At 30.7% G+C, this 17,117-nt stretch overlaps 1 protein-coding gene across 1 annotated transcript; it reads left to right on the top strand.

The window, feature by feature from the left end:
- Positions 1-3,311: 3,311 nt before the first annotated feature.
- Positions 3,312-8,123, top strand: LOC107872041. Its single transcript, XM_047412243.1, has 6 exons — positions 3,312-3,390; positions 5,194-5,486; positions 5,903-5,925; positions 6,371-6,453; positions 6,844-7,433; positions 7,677-8,123. The coding sequence occupies exons 1-6, from the start codon at positions 3,312-3,314 to the stop codon at positions 8,121-8,123; spliced, it is 1,515 nt and encodes a 504-aa protein (XP_047268199.1).
- Positions 8,124-17,117: the final 8,994 nt, after the last annotated feature.

Raw genomic sequence — 17,117 nt, 5'->3', positions numbered from 1 at the left:
GCCTAACTATTTGTCATCGGAGGTTGAATTCGCCGAGGATTGAAAGGAGAAATTTACAGAATTGTTGGTTGGAAGAGAGTTGAGAGAAGCTGTCGAAAGAGAGGAGTTGATTTATATTTTTAAAAATATTAAAAAGTATTAAAAATATTAATCAAATCCACAATTAATTTAATCAAATTTTCTAATGATGTTTGACCCTTTAAATTGGTCAATATCAACAATCCTTCGTTCAAAACTTAAAATACACATTTCCTTCAATTTTCTCCTGAAACTTTGCTATCTTAATTTAATACTATTATTAATTAATGAAGAGACAGCATATATCAAGTGTAACTACACAGTCAAACCATTAAATAATACTATTTGTTTTACGTATAATATGATTGGTAGATACTACTGTATACTGATTTTGGTTTTTATATATATATTCCTAATTGGATTATTAAATTAAATGTAATACGCCGACCAATCTGAAATGACGGTTTTGAGGATCATTCTGGGCATTAATAATGTATACTCAACTCTTTAGTGGAATCTCTTACTCCCTCTCTTTCTAAAAATATTTTTATTCAATTTAGTTATTTCTCTCTTTCACAAAATTTTATTATATTCTTCCAATACTATCCTTAACTTAAATAACTAAACAAAATATATTTACTCAAATTTATATTTTTAAAGCATAATTAATAAGGCTAATTTAATAAAATAAACCCCTAATTAATATTTTCTTAATGAATATGCCAAGTCAATAGGGACCAACTAATATGAAACGGAGGGATTAGAAAACAAGCTAAAATCAATTAATTATAATATTTTAAATTATCTTAGTGGTTGGATTAATTAATTAACAGAAGTATTTTGCAAGCTTAAGGAGGATGACAGGTCACTTACAGAAAGTTAAAAGACGGCGCTCATGCATTGTTGTATATTCCGTCGTCACTAATATCACTAAATCATCCAACTAGATCTTAATAGAATGATAACTATCTTTATTAATCAATTTTGAATTCAAAAAATAAAATAAAATAGACTTATCTAGTAAATTGTAAAGGAATGTTTTACCACTAATGTGTGACTTTTTGGTATAAACCTGAATTCGTATAGCTCCAAAATGAGTAACAAACTCCGAATGGAATATAGAAATACTTAATGTAAATGAGGAACTTAAGAGCACAAGCTACAAATTTATAGGAAGGCGATATATTTTAATTTATATCTCATATATAAAATTCACTAAATATGTATACATATTTGAATAAAATATTTTTTTATGATATATTTAATATCGTTAGTAGTTTGTTGGGCACGTCCCAACCAGTCATACTTATGGAGTAACAATCGCCAAATTGAAATCAAAACATAAGTAGAAAGAAGACAACAACAGTCACCTCCATAAATGCATGAACCACTCTCATAAAGTCACTACATATTTGATTACGAACGTGTGCATTATCATTCGTATATGAAAAGGCTAAGCTTTTGCCATGAGGTTGAGAAAAGGTTGAATCATGAAAAATTGTTGTATACATTTATATCTTGCATTTTTATAAGATTTTACTTCACATTTCAAACTCATGCCTCTTTTAATCATATCACAACTATTGTATCAATTATGACTAGCTTAATGTAAAAATATATTTTCGAACTTTAATAAATGGTATAAATATACCTTCCATCATACTTTGGATATAAATATATCCTTATCGTTAATGAAAAGGTACAAATATATCCTCAAAGTTTAATAATTAGTATAAATATATCCTCCGTCATAATTTGGGTGCAAATATACCTTTGTCATTGTTGAAGTTTTTGAAGAAAGAAAAGTTTTGCCTCCCACATCGAAAATCTACTTGGTTTGGGAGGAGGTTGAGAGTTATAAATAAACTCCACCTCCTTCATTGTTGAAACACACAAAAATATTCTTTTCCTTGTTTACTATTAAAGAGGTTTAGCGATAATTCTCTTGGAGATCTCTTTGAGAATAGTATTTTAGGAAGTGAGGGTGTGTGAGAAAAATATTGTGTCTTGTATGATGTAATAATTTCCATATAGTGAATATTTTTCTGGGAGGCCCGTGGTTTTTCTCCAATTGAGGAGTTTTCCACGTTAAATCTTTGTGTTGTTATTCTCTTTAATTTCTTTGTTATTTTCTGCTTGAAAGCGGTCCAGAAGGGGCAGAAAAAATAGTCGATTTTTTCCAACAAGTGGTATCAGAGCCTTCGGTGTGGAATAATTCTTTTGAAATTTTAGTATGCTGTGTGGTTGCTGCTTTGTCTGATCTTTCACATCAGAAAAAATTTCTGAATTAGAATTATTGTTCTCAAGAAGAAGTTTTGTCCCGGTGGAGTAACAAGTGGAGTCTGATTCCGGTGGAGTTTGCTATTTTTGTGGAGTTACTTTGGGGTACTTATATATTTGGTAATAGTGGGAATAAGTACAATCTAAAGAGGTTCTGGCTAAGGAAAGACTTGGTACTTAAGTGTATCCCTTGTGATCCACCTCTCTTTCCTGGGAACTAATTTAGTGGGTTTTTACATTACTATTGTCCATTTATTAGTACTGATAAACAAGATGGGGACAAAATTTGAGATTGAGAAATTTGATGGGAGAATTAATTTTGGCTTGTGGCAAGTGCAAGTCAAGGATGTGTTTAATCCAATCTGGATTACACAAGGTATTGAAAGAGAGACCAACTAGCGGAAAAGGTGATAAGGATTCAGAAAAATCTGAAAGCAGTAAAGACACAGAAAAATCAAAAATTAGTGATGAAGAATGGGAAGAGTTAGACTTGAAAGCAATAAGTCAAATTCGCTTGTGTTTAGCTAAAAATGTTCTTGCTAATGTGATTGGATTGTCTACAACAAAGGAGTTGTGGGAGAAACTTGAAGAATTGTACCAAACCAAAAGTATTTCAAATAGGTTATATTTGAAGGAGCAATTTCATAAATTGCAAATGGCTGAAGGTACAACTATTTCTGATTATCTGAGTGTCTTGAATGAGATTGTTTCTGAATTGGAATCTATTGGAGTGAAAATTGACGATGAAGACAAGGCACTTTGACTCATCTGGTCTCTTTCATCTTCCTACAAGCACATGCAACCTATTTTAATGTATGGGAAGGAAACTGTGATTTTCTCAGAAGTGACAAGCAAATTGATTTCTGAGGAAAAAATATTGAAGAATGGAGATGAAAAATATCTAGAAGATTTAGCTCTTGTTGTTAAAGGAAAATGAAAGCAAAGCTCCAAGAAGAAGGCCATCTGCTGGAATTGTAAACAATCGAGACATGTTTAAAATAATTGTCCAAATAATGGGACTAGTTCGGCTGGAAGTTCCAAAGAAAATGCTGCCAATGTTGTCTCCCAAGAACATTGGGATGATATTTCTTTGTAAGAAAGATGAAAATCCTCATGGCATGAATGCTACCTTTAGAATTGCCATAGAAGAGAATGTTTAATTGGTAGCTGGTCCACAAGTTTGCACATTGACATTGGTTGATAGGTGATGCAAAATGTGTGGTGGAAAGGATGTCGATGGCTAATGAACTCTCAAGAAATCAACAAGAGGGTTGCACCATAAGTTATTAGCAGGTTTTTTCGACATGTGCCGAAAATAAAATTCTTGAAATTGGGAAGTAATTTCAAGTGAAAATTCTTGGATTGTTTTTTTAATCTCAGTGAAGGTAATCTTTATAGTGGGGGTATCATAATTCTTGAATTTAGAATTATGATTGTCAGTAGCAGACAATGTGAAAGTTGCAGTCACACATGGTTGGCCGAATTTAGAGTCAGGTGGAGAACTGATTTTGTTATGTGTAGCTGGACAACTATAAAGGGTCAACGGATTGAATTTTCTTCTCTTCAAAAGGTGGAGATTTGTTGAAGTTTTTGAAGAAAGAAAAGTTTTACCTGCCACATCGAAAATCTACTTGGTTTGGGAGGAGGTTGAGAGTTATAAATAAACTTCACCTCCTTCATTGTTGAAACACACAAAATATTCTTTTCCTTGTTAACTATTAAAGAGATTTAGAGATAGTTCTCTTGGAGATCTCTTTGAGAATAGTATTTTAGGAAATGAGGGTGTGTGAGAAAAATATTGTGTTTTGTATGGTGTAATAATTTTCATATAGTGAATATTTTTCTGGGAGGCCCGTGTTTTTCTCCAATTGGGGAGTTTTCCACGTTAAATCTTTATGTTATTATTCTTTTTAATTTCTCTGTTATTTTCTGCTTGAAAGCGATTCGGAAGGGAAGGAAAAAATAGTTAATTTTTCCCAACAGTCGTTAATGAAAAGATACAAATATCTCTTCTCATTAACGACAGAACACGTGTCAGCATCGTATTTGTTGACCATTTTTAATTTATTTTATCTTTGAATAATTTAATGAGAAAATTTCAGAAATAGCAACTGTAGAGCCATAATTATAACTTTTATAGCAACAGTTTCAAAATTATGAAAAATAGCAATATGTATTTTGTATTTTAGTAAAAGGTTGCTATAAAAATACATATACAAATATGTTTAAACGTTCCTTATTAAACTCTACTCAGTTAGAGTAAATTAAGGGATAAAACTGTTCCTTATTTTAAGCAACATTTAATTAACAGATACCTTTATCATTAATGACTCTTTTTTTTTTACCTTAACCGTTAATTCACAATTTGAAATTCAAAAATCATTTTCCATATACATCACGTAAAAGCATTTAAAAAAAATTAAGAGATTAAAATATCATTGATAAACTCTGTATTTTAAGAAGAATATTTGAATAATCAACTCCACGATTATAGGTATGGTTAAATAAAATTTTTAGATCATGTTTATGGAAAGTTAATAACAATATGGGTTAATGATCAGGAAGTTGAAAATTTTATATATTGTATTTTGAATTATATAAGTTATGGGTGAAAATATTTTTCAAATATTTTTTTTCTCAAAAATCAAAGATTTTCTTTTTGTTATGTATGTATGAAACTAAATTAAACTTCTTAAATTCTAAATTTAAATTGTAGTAAATGATACACATTATTCTGATGAAAAATTAATTTTCCGTGAAATTTTTTTTTGGTTGTGTATATACAAATTATTAATTGTATGCAGTACATATTATATAATTGAATTTGTATTTAATATTTTGTAGTGTTCTGGACCTTGATGATGGAAAGCATACCTGTTCTCATTAAATATACAGGTAGTATGAACAACATTGAACAACAATATAAAGATTACATCAATGATGCAATATTGTTGAGCATAAACAATTCATACAACCAACTGCGCGAAGTACTAGCTTCGCACATGGATGTCGATTTGACACGCAAAAACATTCAAATTGAATATCAGTTAACAGATATTGAAGGTAAAATACGTATACATAATGACATGGGTTTGAAGGTTTACATTATGCAGAAAAGGAAGGTAAAGGCAATGAGTACTTTGCCCTTGTACATAAGTGTTTCAGAAAAGGATAGTCTCAATGAATTGGTTAGTTCATCAATATGTAACACTGCAAGTATGAATCTGTCTATCACTACGCGTAACGTTGTGAATACAAGTACTGAAAGAGCATTGATAGTTACTAATTTAGATGAATGATCGGATGTATTGGATATTGATGCAACTAAAGTAATTATCTCGGACCCACATCACAAACATATTGAGGCTGAACAAGTTTATATCTTGAAAAGGGTGTTAAAATCTGTGATGAAGGATTACACGATTCGAGAGAAGTTTCAATCACGATCTATTAGATCAAGTAAAACCTGGTAAGTTTTTCATGTATATAAAATTTGTTGTTTTCTTATTGTTAAATTGTATTACAACATATGTATTTAAAAAATACATATAGATTAATTTTTTTTATATGTTGTAAATTGCATTTCATCTTTTTTTTTTTGCAGTTACACATTAATATGCAAATCACGTAATTGTGATTTTTCATTTCGTGCATTTGATATCAACAAATAAGGAATGTTTTGTGATAGAGAATTCTTACGTGAACACACTTGTCCGATAAAGGATAAGATTTATCCTAAGTTTCATGCTACTAGTAAGTTGATTGGAGGTATGGTGAAATAAAAATTTAAAAACCACAAAAGATAGTACAGTGCGACTGAAATCAGAAGTGACGTGAAGAAAGACCTTAGTATGGATTTGATGTATATTATGTATTGGCGAGCTAAGGAACAAGCACTTTAAGATTTGAGAGGGAAACCATCGGCATCATACGAAAAACTACCTGCATACATTCATGTTTTGAACACTAGTTACCTAGGTTCACATATACGAATGAAAAAGCATGAAGATAATGAGTTTTTGTATATTTTTGTCGCACTAACTACATTCATACAAGGGTTCAATCACTGTAGACCTGTGATAGTTGTTGATGCAAGTTATCTTAGAGGACTGTATAATGGCACATTTGTAGCTGCATGTACCATGGATAGAGCCGGTAAGCTATTCTCGAAATGTATTTGACTCTATGAAAAGATGTATGTGTTTATTATATATATGTGCAACATATTTATCTTTGAACTATTTATTTGTTATGTTTTATATATATGAATTTATATTAAAGTTGTGAATTATGTTTATGAAATAAATTTCATTCACATAATCGGTAAGTTATATATTTTTATAGAGTACCTATTCCATTTTTTGTGGATGTTGATTGGGAGAAGGATATGGTTCCAAATATATTTATATGTATTATAGGTATGAGATATGTTTATGTGTTAAATTCTAGTTAAACTTGTTTCCAGCTGTATGTATTTGAAAAATACATATGATTTTTTTAATGTCTATATATATCATACTTTTAATGTATTTGTTTCATGTTCAGGCCATATATTTCTATTGGCATATGGAATAGTAGATTCTAAAAATAATGCATCCTGGACATGGTTCTTTCAGAATCTAAAGGAAGCATACGGTGAAAGAGAACATATGTGTGTAGTTTTCGATCGTAACCCAAGCATTATAAAAGCTGTTGCTGGTGTGTACAATAATGTACCACATTACTCTTGTATGTGGCATCTATGGGGTAATGTGAAAAAAATTAGGAAGTCACATGATGCATTGTCGGAAATCTTCTATACCATGGCGAAATCATACTCAAAGTCTGAATTTCATAATTTAATGGAGAAAGAGGAGTTAGTTGATGTTAGGGTGAAGAATTACTTGGAGTTGGCGGAATACGATAAGTGGGCTAGGTCATATGCAACAGTTCATAGGGGATGGACCTTAACATCAAATATTGCAGAGTCAATTAATGCTGCATTGGTATCAGCTAGAGAACTTCCAATATACGATTTTTTAGAGGAAGTATGGAACTGTGAAAACAGACAGGAGGCATTGTACACACGCACGGATATTATTGAAAAATTTCAAGCAATTCTCCAACAAAATCAAGCAGAGTGTAAACGTATGAAGGTATGATAAAATAAATATAATTATTTAATATTATATCTTCTTGAATTTTGATATGTTGTATGAAACATATCTTAATATACAAATTATTAAATTTATAACAAATCTATGTGTTGTAATGAAAAAATATATATATCTCCTTTAGACATATTAATATGCATTTGCTGCTTTGAAAAAAAATACATTTGCTAATCTGTAGCAAATTTTACTTTTTCTATAGTATTTTTTATGTATTAATATTTTTAGGTTATACCAGTCTCAAAGTACGTCTATACTGTCCACGATAAGGAGAAACATTTTATAGTTTGTCTAAAGGAAAAAAAATATTCTTGTCATGCATTCCAATTGGATGAGATACTATGTGTGCATGCTTGTGCTGTACTTAATAGCAAGAATCTTGAAAAAGGACTAAATTGCTCTAATCTATACAAGCCAAAAACTGTACTGAGAACGTTTGATCTTTCTATATATCTTCTACCACATAAAGATGACTGGGTGATACCTCAAGATATATTAGAGGAAGTAGTTTTGTCCCCAAAATACAAGCGCCTCCCTGGAGTACCTGCAAAGAAGGAGCGCTGTAAATCAGGAAGAGATATGTTTGGAAAGAAAAGTAAAAATTATTGTAGTTCATGCGGACAAAAAGGTCACAATAGGCATTCATGTAGGAAATACAACAAAAGATACATTTGATCATGTTTTTAGTGAAAATTCAGTTGCTTTATTTTTATTTTTTAATTTGAATTGTTTCATTTTGAATTTTGAACTTTTTATTGATATTGATAATTTGTTAGTGTTCAAATATTGTACTTTTATGAAGTTGAACTTGTTAATTTGTTATAGTTCAAATGATTAATTTTCTATTATATATGTATATATATATATATATATATATATATATATATATATATATTCTTTGCACTAAAAATAGGTTTGAATATAGAATAATAGGAGCCATTGTTATTTTGAAAAATAAATATGTTTACATTAGACGTAAATGAAAATACAATCTGAAACGAACATTAGTATTAACCATAATGTGTATCTTTCAAAAAATACAAATGAAAATTTGAAAAATACATATGTATGAATGTGTATTTTGTAGAAACGTATATATGGAAATCAAATAAAAATACATATGTATTATAAACGATTATTTTCATTTGAATGGTATATGTATTTTAAATATACATTTGCTGACTGAAATTATATAATTTATGTTAATAAAATACATTTGTTAACTGGAATGGCATATTTTATGGGTAATATGTATTTTAAAAATACATATCTTTACTGTCATGGTGATATATATTTTTAAAATATATATGTTCACTGTAATGGTAATATGTATTTTGAAAATACATAGCTTCACTGTAATGGCAATATGTTCACTTCATAATTGATTTGTTAAATGAATGTTTATGTAATGTTAAAAGTACAAATGTTAACTCGAATAAGCATATGTATGTTAAAAATACATATGTTCACTGGAATAAGCATATTTATTATTACAAATATTCACATAGACATATACTAACCATGAAAAATTAGAAATTATACGATTAAAGATCAAAAAGTTAACATAACAGTAAAGGAACATTAACATGCCATCTTGGACCATTAAAGTAACATATGTATCCCATAATATATTCAAAAAAAAAAATATCCACCTATTCTTAAATGTTGTTAACTTCAACAAAATAAATACAAATCAAATATCAACCACTTCAGTGCCTTCTGTTAACTCAGTGATCCGAAGAGGCCTCATTGGTGCTTCATCATCACTTTGTGCCTTTACTTTTGCTTTCTTAGTATCATAATCCCACAACAGTGAAGCGTATCTTATGCGAATTAGATCTGGGTCAAAGTCAACAGATGGAACACCTTCACCAAAAGTAAGGCACTCGGCATACGTAACCATATATAAGCCACAATCCCTGCAAAAACATACATTAATAAGTAAGAAGTTGTTAAAAGTTTAATGCATATGTATATATACAAGTAAAATGCATACTAATTACTTACAAGCTGCCACTTGGTTGTTGAGGCACATTCTCCACAATTGAAACACCAAACGGATCCATCTTATCATTCAATTTGTAATTAGGATGATTGTCGATGTCAATACCCTTTTTCTCGTAGAATTTACATTTAATGAGACATATAGGTATATTTTTAGCTAACTTTTCAATTTCAGTAAGTACTGCCACATCATGACCAGCAGCTGACAAAGAATCATATACATATATGCACCTATGATTGAAAGATATAACCGCAAGAACCCAATGATGTTTTGCCTTTACATGAATAGGAATGAACATATGATCAACCGTATACCATGGCACTGTAGCATGCATGGGGAATCCACTTGCGTACTCATTCAGATGATATTTCTTTCCACCAGCATTAAGAGTTGCATCATCCAATTTATACGCATCAAATACACTTCTAACAATGTGTAACACCCCGTACTTAATTACGTGCATTAGCCATTGTTATATGTGTTGGAGTATATGTATTGATCCTAAGTTAGGTATATATGAGTTTAAGTATGAGTATTGATTATTTTGAGATGGTTTCAAGTGTATAGTTTGATTATATGTGTATAGGAATCGACTTTATTTATACAGGAATTTTCCCGTCGATGGTTCCATACGAAGGTTATTGAATAAGCTTTCCAACGATATAAAGATTTCCAAAAACGGATAAGTTTCAGATATAATCGAGCACGTTCGAAACTATAAAACGGTGGCCGGGATGTGTGAACAGTAAATGTGCAGGAAAATTTCCTGCACACAAACTACTGAGGCCTGCCAGTTTTTTGGGTTAACTTTGAACGATCATAACTCCCTCAATATAATGAACTAGGAGAGATACCACATATCAAAAGAAATATCTTTGAGTCTTCTTTCCAATTCAATTGGTTTCATCCAAATCCAACATCTGAGTAAGGAGTTATACTCGTTTTACTTTAGCCTCTCAAAACAGGTTTTTAGGGTCAACTTCAAACGATCATAACTCCTTGTACAGGAAGAACTGGGTGGCCTACTTTATATGAAATGAAATATCTTTGAATTATCTTTCTAACTATACCAATTTCACCCAAATCCGATATCGGAGCAAAGAGTTATGGCCGATTTACTTTAGCCTATCAAAACAGTCCACCATGGACAGATTCGGATTTACTTAAATTTTTAAGGGCAATATGGTCATTTTCCATCACCTCATGGACGAAAATTGGTCATTATATACATATACTTAGCCTCATATCCATTATTTATCATCCATTATTGAAGACTAAGAAACCCTAGCCAAATTTTAACTCCAATTATCTTGTGATTCAACCGTAGAAAATCCAAATTGATTCCGTAGTTGTGTTCACCGTCTCGAGGGCTTCGAGAAGCACCCCTTATTTGTGCCAACAGGACTTCGAAATCAAAAGGGCCATTTTGTGGTAAGGATGTAAATTATGTTGGTGTTATTTATATGGATATGTATATATATATATATATATATGCATGTGAGCATAAGAAGTATGTTATTTGATTGTTGTTGAAAGATGATTGGGAAATGATGTTGGATTATATTGAATTGTGAAGGAATTTGGTGTGATGATGTGGTATTGAAATGATGATTATATATATATATATATATACACATAAACCTATTGTTCAAGTTGGTTTTTGGAATGTTTTGCAAATATTGGTAGTATGAAATTATGGAAGAGAATTGTGGTGTTGGGTTGCTAATACTAGATGCCAAACATTTCATTGTAGATAAGTGATTTGTAAAGGCGGGAAGTTGTGTTGAATTGGTATCCGAATCAACAACGAGGCATGTAAAGCATACTCTAACAATGTTCTTTGGCATGAAAACACCAATGTTCCATCAAGTAAGATTCCGAGGTTGTCCAAAAACATGTATTGTTCTACGTTACCAACGAAGTTGTTTCCATCCTATAAAGTGTCAAAATGTTTCATTGATATACCAAAAGGCTCTTATTTCATTGTTGTGATATTGATGATTCTGAAACACATTGTTGATGTACCAATGAGTCTTTATTACATCGTTATTGTATAGAAGGTGTATTACTTGGTTCCTATTGATGTATCATTGTTTCAAAGTATAAAAAATGTGGTGGCGACCGAAATAACAATCTCAAATATTAATTGAACTAAGTGATGGGAGTTCTCTCTTATTGGGTGGTATCCCAGGGGCATAAGCCTAGCATGGGTCGATCCCTATTTATGTGTTTATGGGTGGTATCCCAGGGGCATAAGCCTAGCATGGGTGGATCCCAGTTGATATGTACTGGAGGCAGCCTAATGGTCACAGTACAGTACAGTAATGATTACAAAGACGATAAGAACGAAGGTAAAGTGATTGAATAAATACAACGTACAGGTTGTCACAAGTTTTAGTAAGTGTGGTCCACTCCTATTACGACTTATTCACTTGTTTCTGATTTCTATTGAGCTCCTATATCATATGTGATTATCTACAGTTTTACATACTCAGTACATATTTCGTACTGACGTCCCTCACGGGGGACCTGCATTTCATGCTGCAGGCACAGGTACCTCAGCTCATACACCGCACAAGTAGGAGCCAGGTCATACAGCTATTGTTGGTGAGCTCCAGTTTGCTTCGGAGCTTTCCGAGTCGGTTCCTTATGTTTTGTTATTGTACATGAGTCATGTGTGGGCGGGGGTTTGTCCTGACCCTAGTTATGTCATGTATATCCTAGAGGCTTTGTAGACATAAGGAAGGGTAAAGTCATGGAAGTTTATATAGTGATGTTATATCTGTATATGTGGTGGCCCCGACGGCCAAGTATTATATATATATATATTTGCGCGTGTTGTGCTGATACAGGTAATTAGATCCTTCTATATGCAACGAAGTGCTGTCCAATTTTTGGTGACATGTAAGTGAAAGTACAGGTATTTGAACGGGTTCTCCCGGGCCTTCTCGGCTTCGGGTGCCAGTCCGTCCCGATGGAATTTTGGGGTGTGACACAATGTTCATGAAATTGCAGTCTACAGTGGTGAACTTATATGAGATATTGGGATCATCCTTGGACTTCTTTCGCAGATAATACAAGCATACATCAATTTGCTACATTATAAATAAATTTCATACTTAATATTAAATAAATAAATAAAAAAAATTAAACCTTACATATGAAAATATCATGTACATATCAGTGAACGTATAACATACTTCATATGTATATACAAATATACATTTTCAACTATAACAGTATAATCAATTACAATTATTCATATTTAACACATAACTAATATTTATTCCAATATACAAATCAACATAATAATACATCACTTACCTTATCTAACCACGTCTGGCTAGGAGTACCCATAACATAGAACCAATTCTTATCTTCAACAGATAAAATTCTAAAGTTGATAACTGGTATTTTTTCCTTTCCCTTTAAATAATGTTCTTCTTTGATGTTCCTGTTTATTCATTATACATATTAGACTGTAATTTACATAATATTAATTTACAAAAGTTAGTACTATTAAGTTGTAAGATGTATACCTCTTCGAATGATATTTAAGAAGATTCAATGAAAGCCACGTCATGAACTTGTTGGTGACCTTAGTGTCTTCTATCGCATTAACTGGATGAGATGTGAAGGGATGCTTCTGATCGAATGTTCTTCGTTGCTCTTCCGTGCTTACTTTATTATTAAGTTATGTAATTAATTATGTAAATATAATCAATTACATAAGATGATGTAGTATTATAAGTAACAATAAGTATATCGCTGAAACAAAAGTTAAATCATATGTCTTGAAATTGCAATAGATGTATTTCTGAAATACATATGAACAAATGCGGAGTAAAAATATCTAAAATATCCAACTTCAAAAGAAAAAAAATAATCTTCAAAATATAACCATATCTCATTAAAAACAATTATAGTTGGTCCAAAAATACAACTGAACAGCAAAATACAAATTCATACTTCACTATCCATTAGGAAAAAAATATAATTTTAATATATAAAGTAAGCAAATTTGTTAACTAAAAAAATATGTTAAGAGTACTAACTATCTGCTAATCAAATTTCATTGTGAATGGTGATTCATTGTATCTAGATGATCGCCTAATTCTTGAAACATGCATTGGCGTTTGTTGTGCTTAATTTGCCGATAGATGTACAATTATACTTCGTTCAAGATTGACATACGCATTAAGACTGGGAAGAAGGTCATCCGGAAGAGTGATCTGAGAGTCAGAAAAATCTTGATCAACATTGCTTTCATCATTTACTCCCGCAGGAATGTGGACTGCATTCTTATGTTGCTGATCTAACTTTGAATTATCCACACCATTAACCTCTGACTCATGTTCCGCTGGTGTATTTACATTCATCTCGATCACACCTTCTTTGTTCTGTATAAATTTTATAAAGATCTAGTAAGGTTGCATTTTTTAACAAATTAAAAAAAGCAATCAATGCACGTATTCTAGATACCTTGAACTCATCTTCAACTTCAACATTGGCTTTTATTATGGAGTCAAGATCAATTCTTATAAGGATGTCATCTGAAAATATGAACTGAGATTCTGATATTTGTGCTTCACCAATACTTTCATCAACCGTTTTTGTGTTCTACACATGTTCATACAAATTAAATAAAATAATATTTTTGAAGAACTAAAAAACTAACCTATATGTATTCAGCATACCGGAGCGACACATACATCTCTTGCTTCATGCACATCTATATTAGTTTTTTCCTTTCAAAAATGAAACAATAAAAAATTAAAATAATTATTATTCATCAATATAACTATACCTAACCAAAAAAAAAAAAAATGCTCTACCAGAACAATGTCATTATCCTCATTATACCCATCAATCTCATTATACACATCATTCATACTGTTGCTTTGATATCCTGCCATCTCTTCAGCAACCTGTTTTAATATTAGTTTTTATAATGATAAATTAGAATTGTATATATAAAATTAGTTGAATATAAATGTACGGAATTTACTTACCAATGTGCCTTCAGGATTCTTATTAAAATCATGAACAAACTTTGTAGTCGCTTGATGGGGTGATGTACTCTTAACAATTTCATCCGTTGGTAGCTGATCAGATTCGCTGCCTTTTGCTTGTTTCTTCGCGTTTAAAACATGAAAATATAAATCAAAAACAAATACTAAATAACAACTTAGTTGTAAAAAAATACATATGCTGTAAATGTATATATGTTGTACCTTATTTTCATTAATTCCATTCATCATCTGATCAAACCTAGAAGACACTAGGCCAGAGACATCATTAAACTCTTGCCATAACTTAATTATAAAAAAAATAATTAGAAATTAAAAAATAAATTAATCAAAAACTTAAAGAGAAATTACCTTTTCACAAACTTATCAAAGACTTTCTTCGAGACAACACCGTTTTCATCTTCAGAACTGAACGAAGACGGAGCAGGCGACTGAACCGGAATAGATTTTTTAATGTCAGGCCGATTTATGTCTTTCCTATTTCCATTTAGCGTAATTTTTGTTTGAATTGGCTTGTGAATTGGAGTCCTCACAAAAGGAATCTTTGTAGCACGGGATGGAGGGGTCCGTTTTGATGTCTGCTCATCTACACGTTTAGGATGTGGCTTCAATTTTTTCTTTGCAGGTGAAGCTGATGAATCACCATGATGTTTTTTCTTTGTGGTTAACTGATTTTGTCTTTGTGGAGGATCCTGAAAATCATCATTCGAATCAATATCATCTTCATTATGACTAGCAGAGCCAGGAACAAGCTTCTTCGGTATATGAAAAGCTGAAATCTCCTTTCTTGTTGGCTCGATATTCTTAAAAACAACCTACAATTTAACTAACATAATGAAAAAAAAAAATTAGATGGTAAAATTAATTACATTATAAATCATTTAACCATGATTCAAACCTAATAATGAATATACAGTGACAAATGATTTGTTGTATATACACATATACCAGATCAGAAAATATATTTACAAAATAATCAACATCACATAAAAAAGATAAAAAGTAAAACTAACCTTGTCATTTGTATCATCAAACATACTTCCCATAAGAGTTTCATATCTTGGACTAGGAGAATTTGTCTTCCAATTCAAAATATGTGGGATTTGAGAATCCACCTTGGAAGCAACATTACGAGGCACGTTTGAACAACACTCGTACAACCAAATATGAATGGCCAGTGACATTCCAAGAAGCATATAGAACTTTCCTTTCGACTTCAACTTTTTATGAAAGCTTCTAGCTAATTTTTCAAATGCAACCGATCCCCACGGATAATCACTGTAGCGATCACTCTCAACCAAATCAAAGTAGAGGCGTGGAATAGCTACGGTATCAACTGATGATATTAAGAATTCGTGAATAAAATACAAATTAACAAATTTTAACGCACCTTCATCGTTATCATTCCCCCAAATTTTGTCAGAAACAGCCGCTCTCACCATCAAAATATTGATCAATAATTCTATTTGGGCACTCCTCGTCAAACACAAATTAATCCTTATTTGTAGCACAATTCAAACCAGTCACCAAAGCAAACACTCTAATAGTGAAATGAAGAATTGTGTCCTTTGCTCGAATGCCTATGGCACTTGTAGAAATTTCCCTAGTTTCAAGTGACATAATGCATCTCCCTAACTTGGCTTGGACGACACAATCTTTCTTCTTCATGAAGAAACCAAATATATTTTTAGTACAAAACATCTTGTACTGACTCTTTATCAACATTGTCTTAATACGGTCTTCAATGTCATTGACCATCTGACATCCTATAGAAGGAGAAAATTTAGGCAATACACATGTCATGTATATTTGATCACGAATGACCTAAACAACAAAAAAATTCATTTATATGATAAAACAGTCTCTTATATGTATTTATGAAATACATCTTAAAACTAGTTTATACAAAGTGTCTTATATGTATTTATGAAATACAACTTATAGTTAGTTTATAAGATGAATAATAACAAATACAACTATGTATGTAAAAAATACATTTCAACAAAGAAGAACTACATATCACATTAAAAATCTAATGACTACCAAATACAATTTAACATCGAATAAAAATCTTAGAGGTAACATAAAAACACATATCTAAACTGTATGTATTTTCATAATACATATTAGAATTATATTTCAACAAACACATTATGTATTTTGTGAATACATGATTTATACAAATTTAATTAAGAAGACAAGAATATAACAACACATATACAAATTATATAACAAATGTATTTTAATAATACATTTTAATACAAACATTCTTTTATATGTATTTATGAAATACATATTATAGTATGTAAAAAATACATTTCAACAAACAAAAACTACATATCACATTAAAAATCTAATGACTACCAAATACAACTTAACATCGAATAAAAATCTTAGAGGTAGCATAAAAACACATATCTAAACTGTATGTATTTTCATAATACATATTAGAATTATATTTCAACAAACACATTATGTATTTTGTGAATACATGATTTGTACAAATTTAATTAACAAGACAAGAATATAACAATAAATATACAAATTATATAACAAATGTATTTTAATAATACATATTAATACAAATATTCTTTTATATGTATTTATGAAATACATCTTATAGTTATTTTATAA

This window comes from Capsicum annuum, chromosome 5 (genome assembly GCF_002878395.1).
Source record: "Capsicum annuum cultivar UCD-10X-F1 chromosome 5, UCD10Xv1.1, whole genome shotgun sequence".
NCBI lineage: Eukaryota > Viridiplantae > Streptophyta > Magnoliopsida > Solanales > Solanaceae > Capsicum > Capsicum annuum.
Note: the sequence above shows the minus strand (reverse complement) of the source record. Positions and strands in the feature narration are given on the sequence as shown.

What these genes read in the sequence shown, in the direction of transcription:
- LOC107872041 (XM_047412243.1), top strand. Translation starts at nt 3,312, where the DNA reads ATGGGACTAGTTCGGCTGGAAGTTCCAAAGAAAATGCTGCCAATGTTG. An exon ending in ATGTACCATGGATAGAGCCG is followed by an intron (nt 6,454 to 6,843) that starts GTAAGCTATTCT and finishes TTTCATGTTCAG; the next exon opens with GCCATATATTTCTATTGGCA. An exon ending in CAGAGTGTAAACGTATGAAG is followed by an intron (nt 7,434 to 7,676) that starts GTATGATAAAAT and finishes TAATATTTTTAG; the next exon opens with GTTATACCAGTCTCAAAGTA.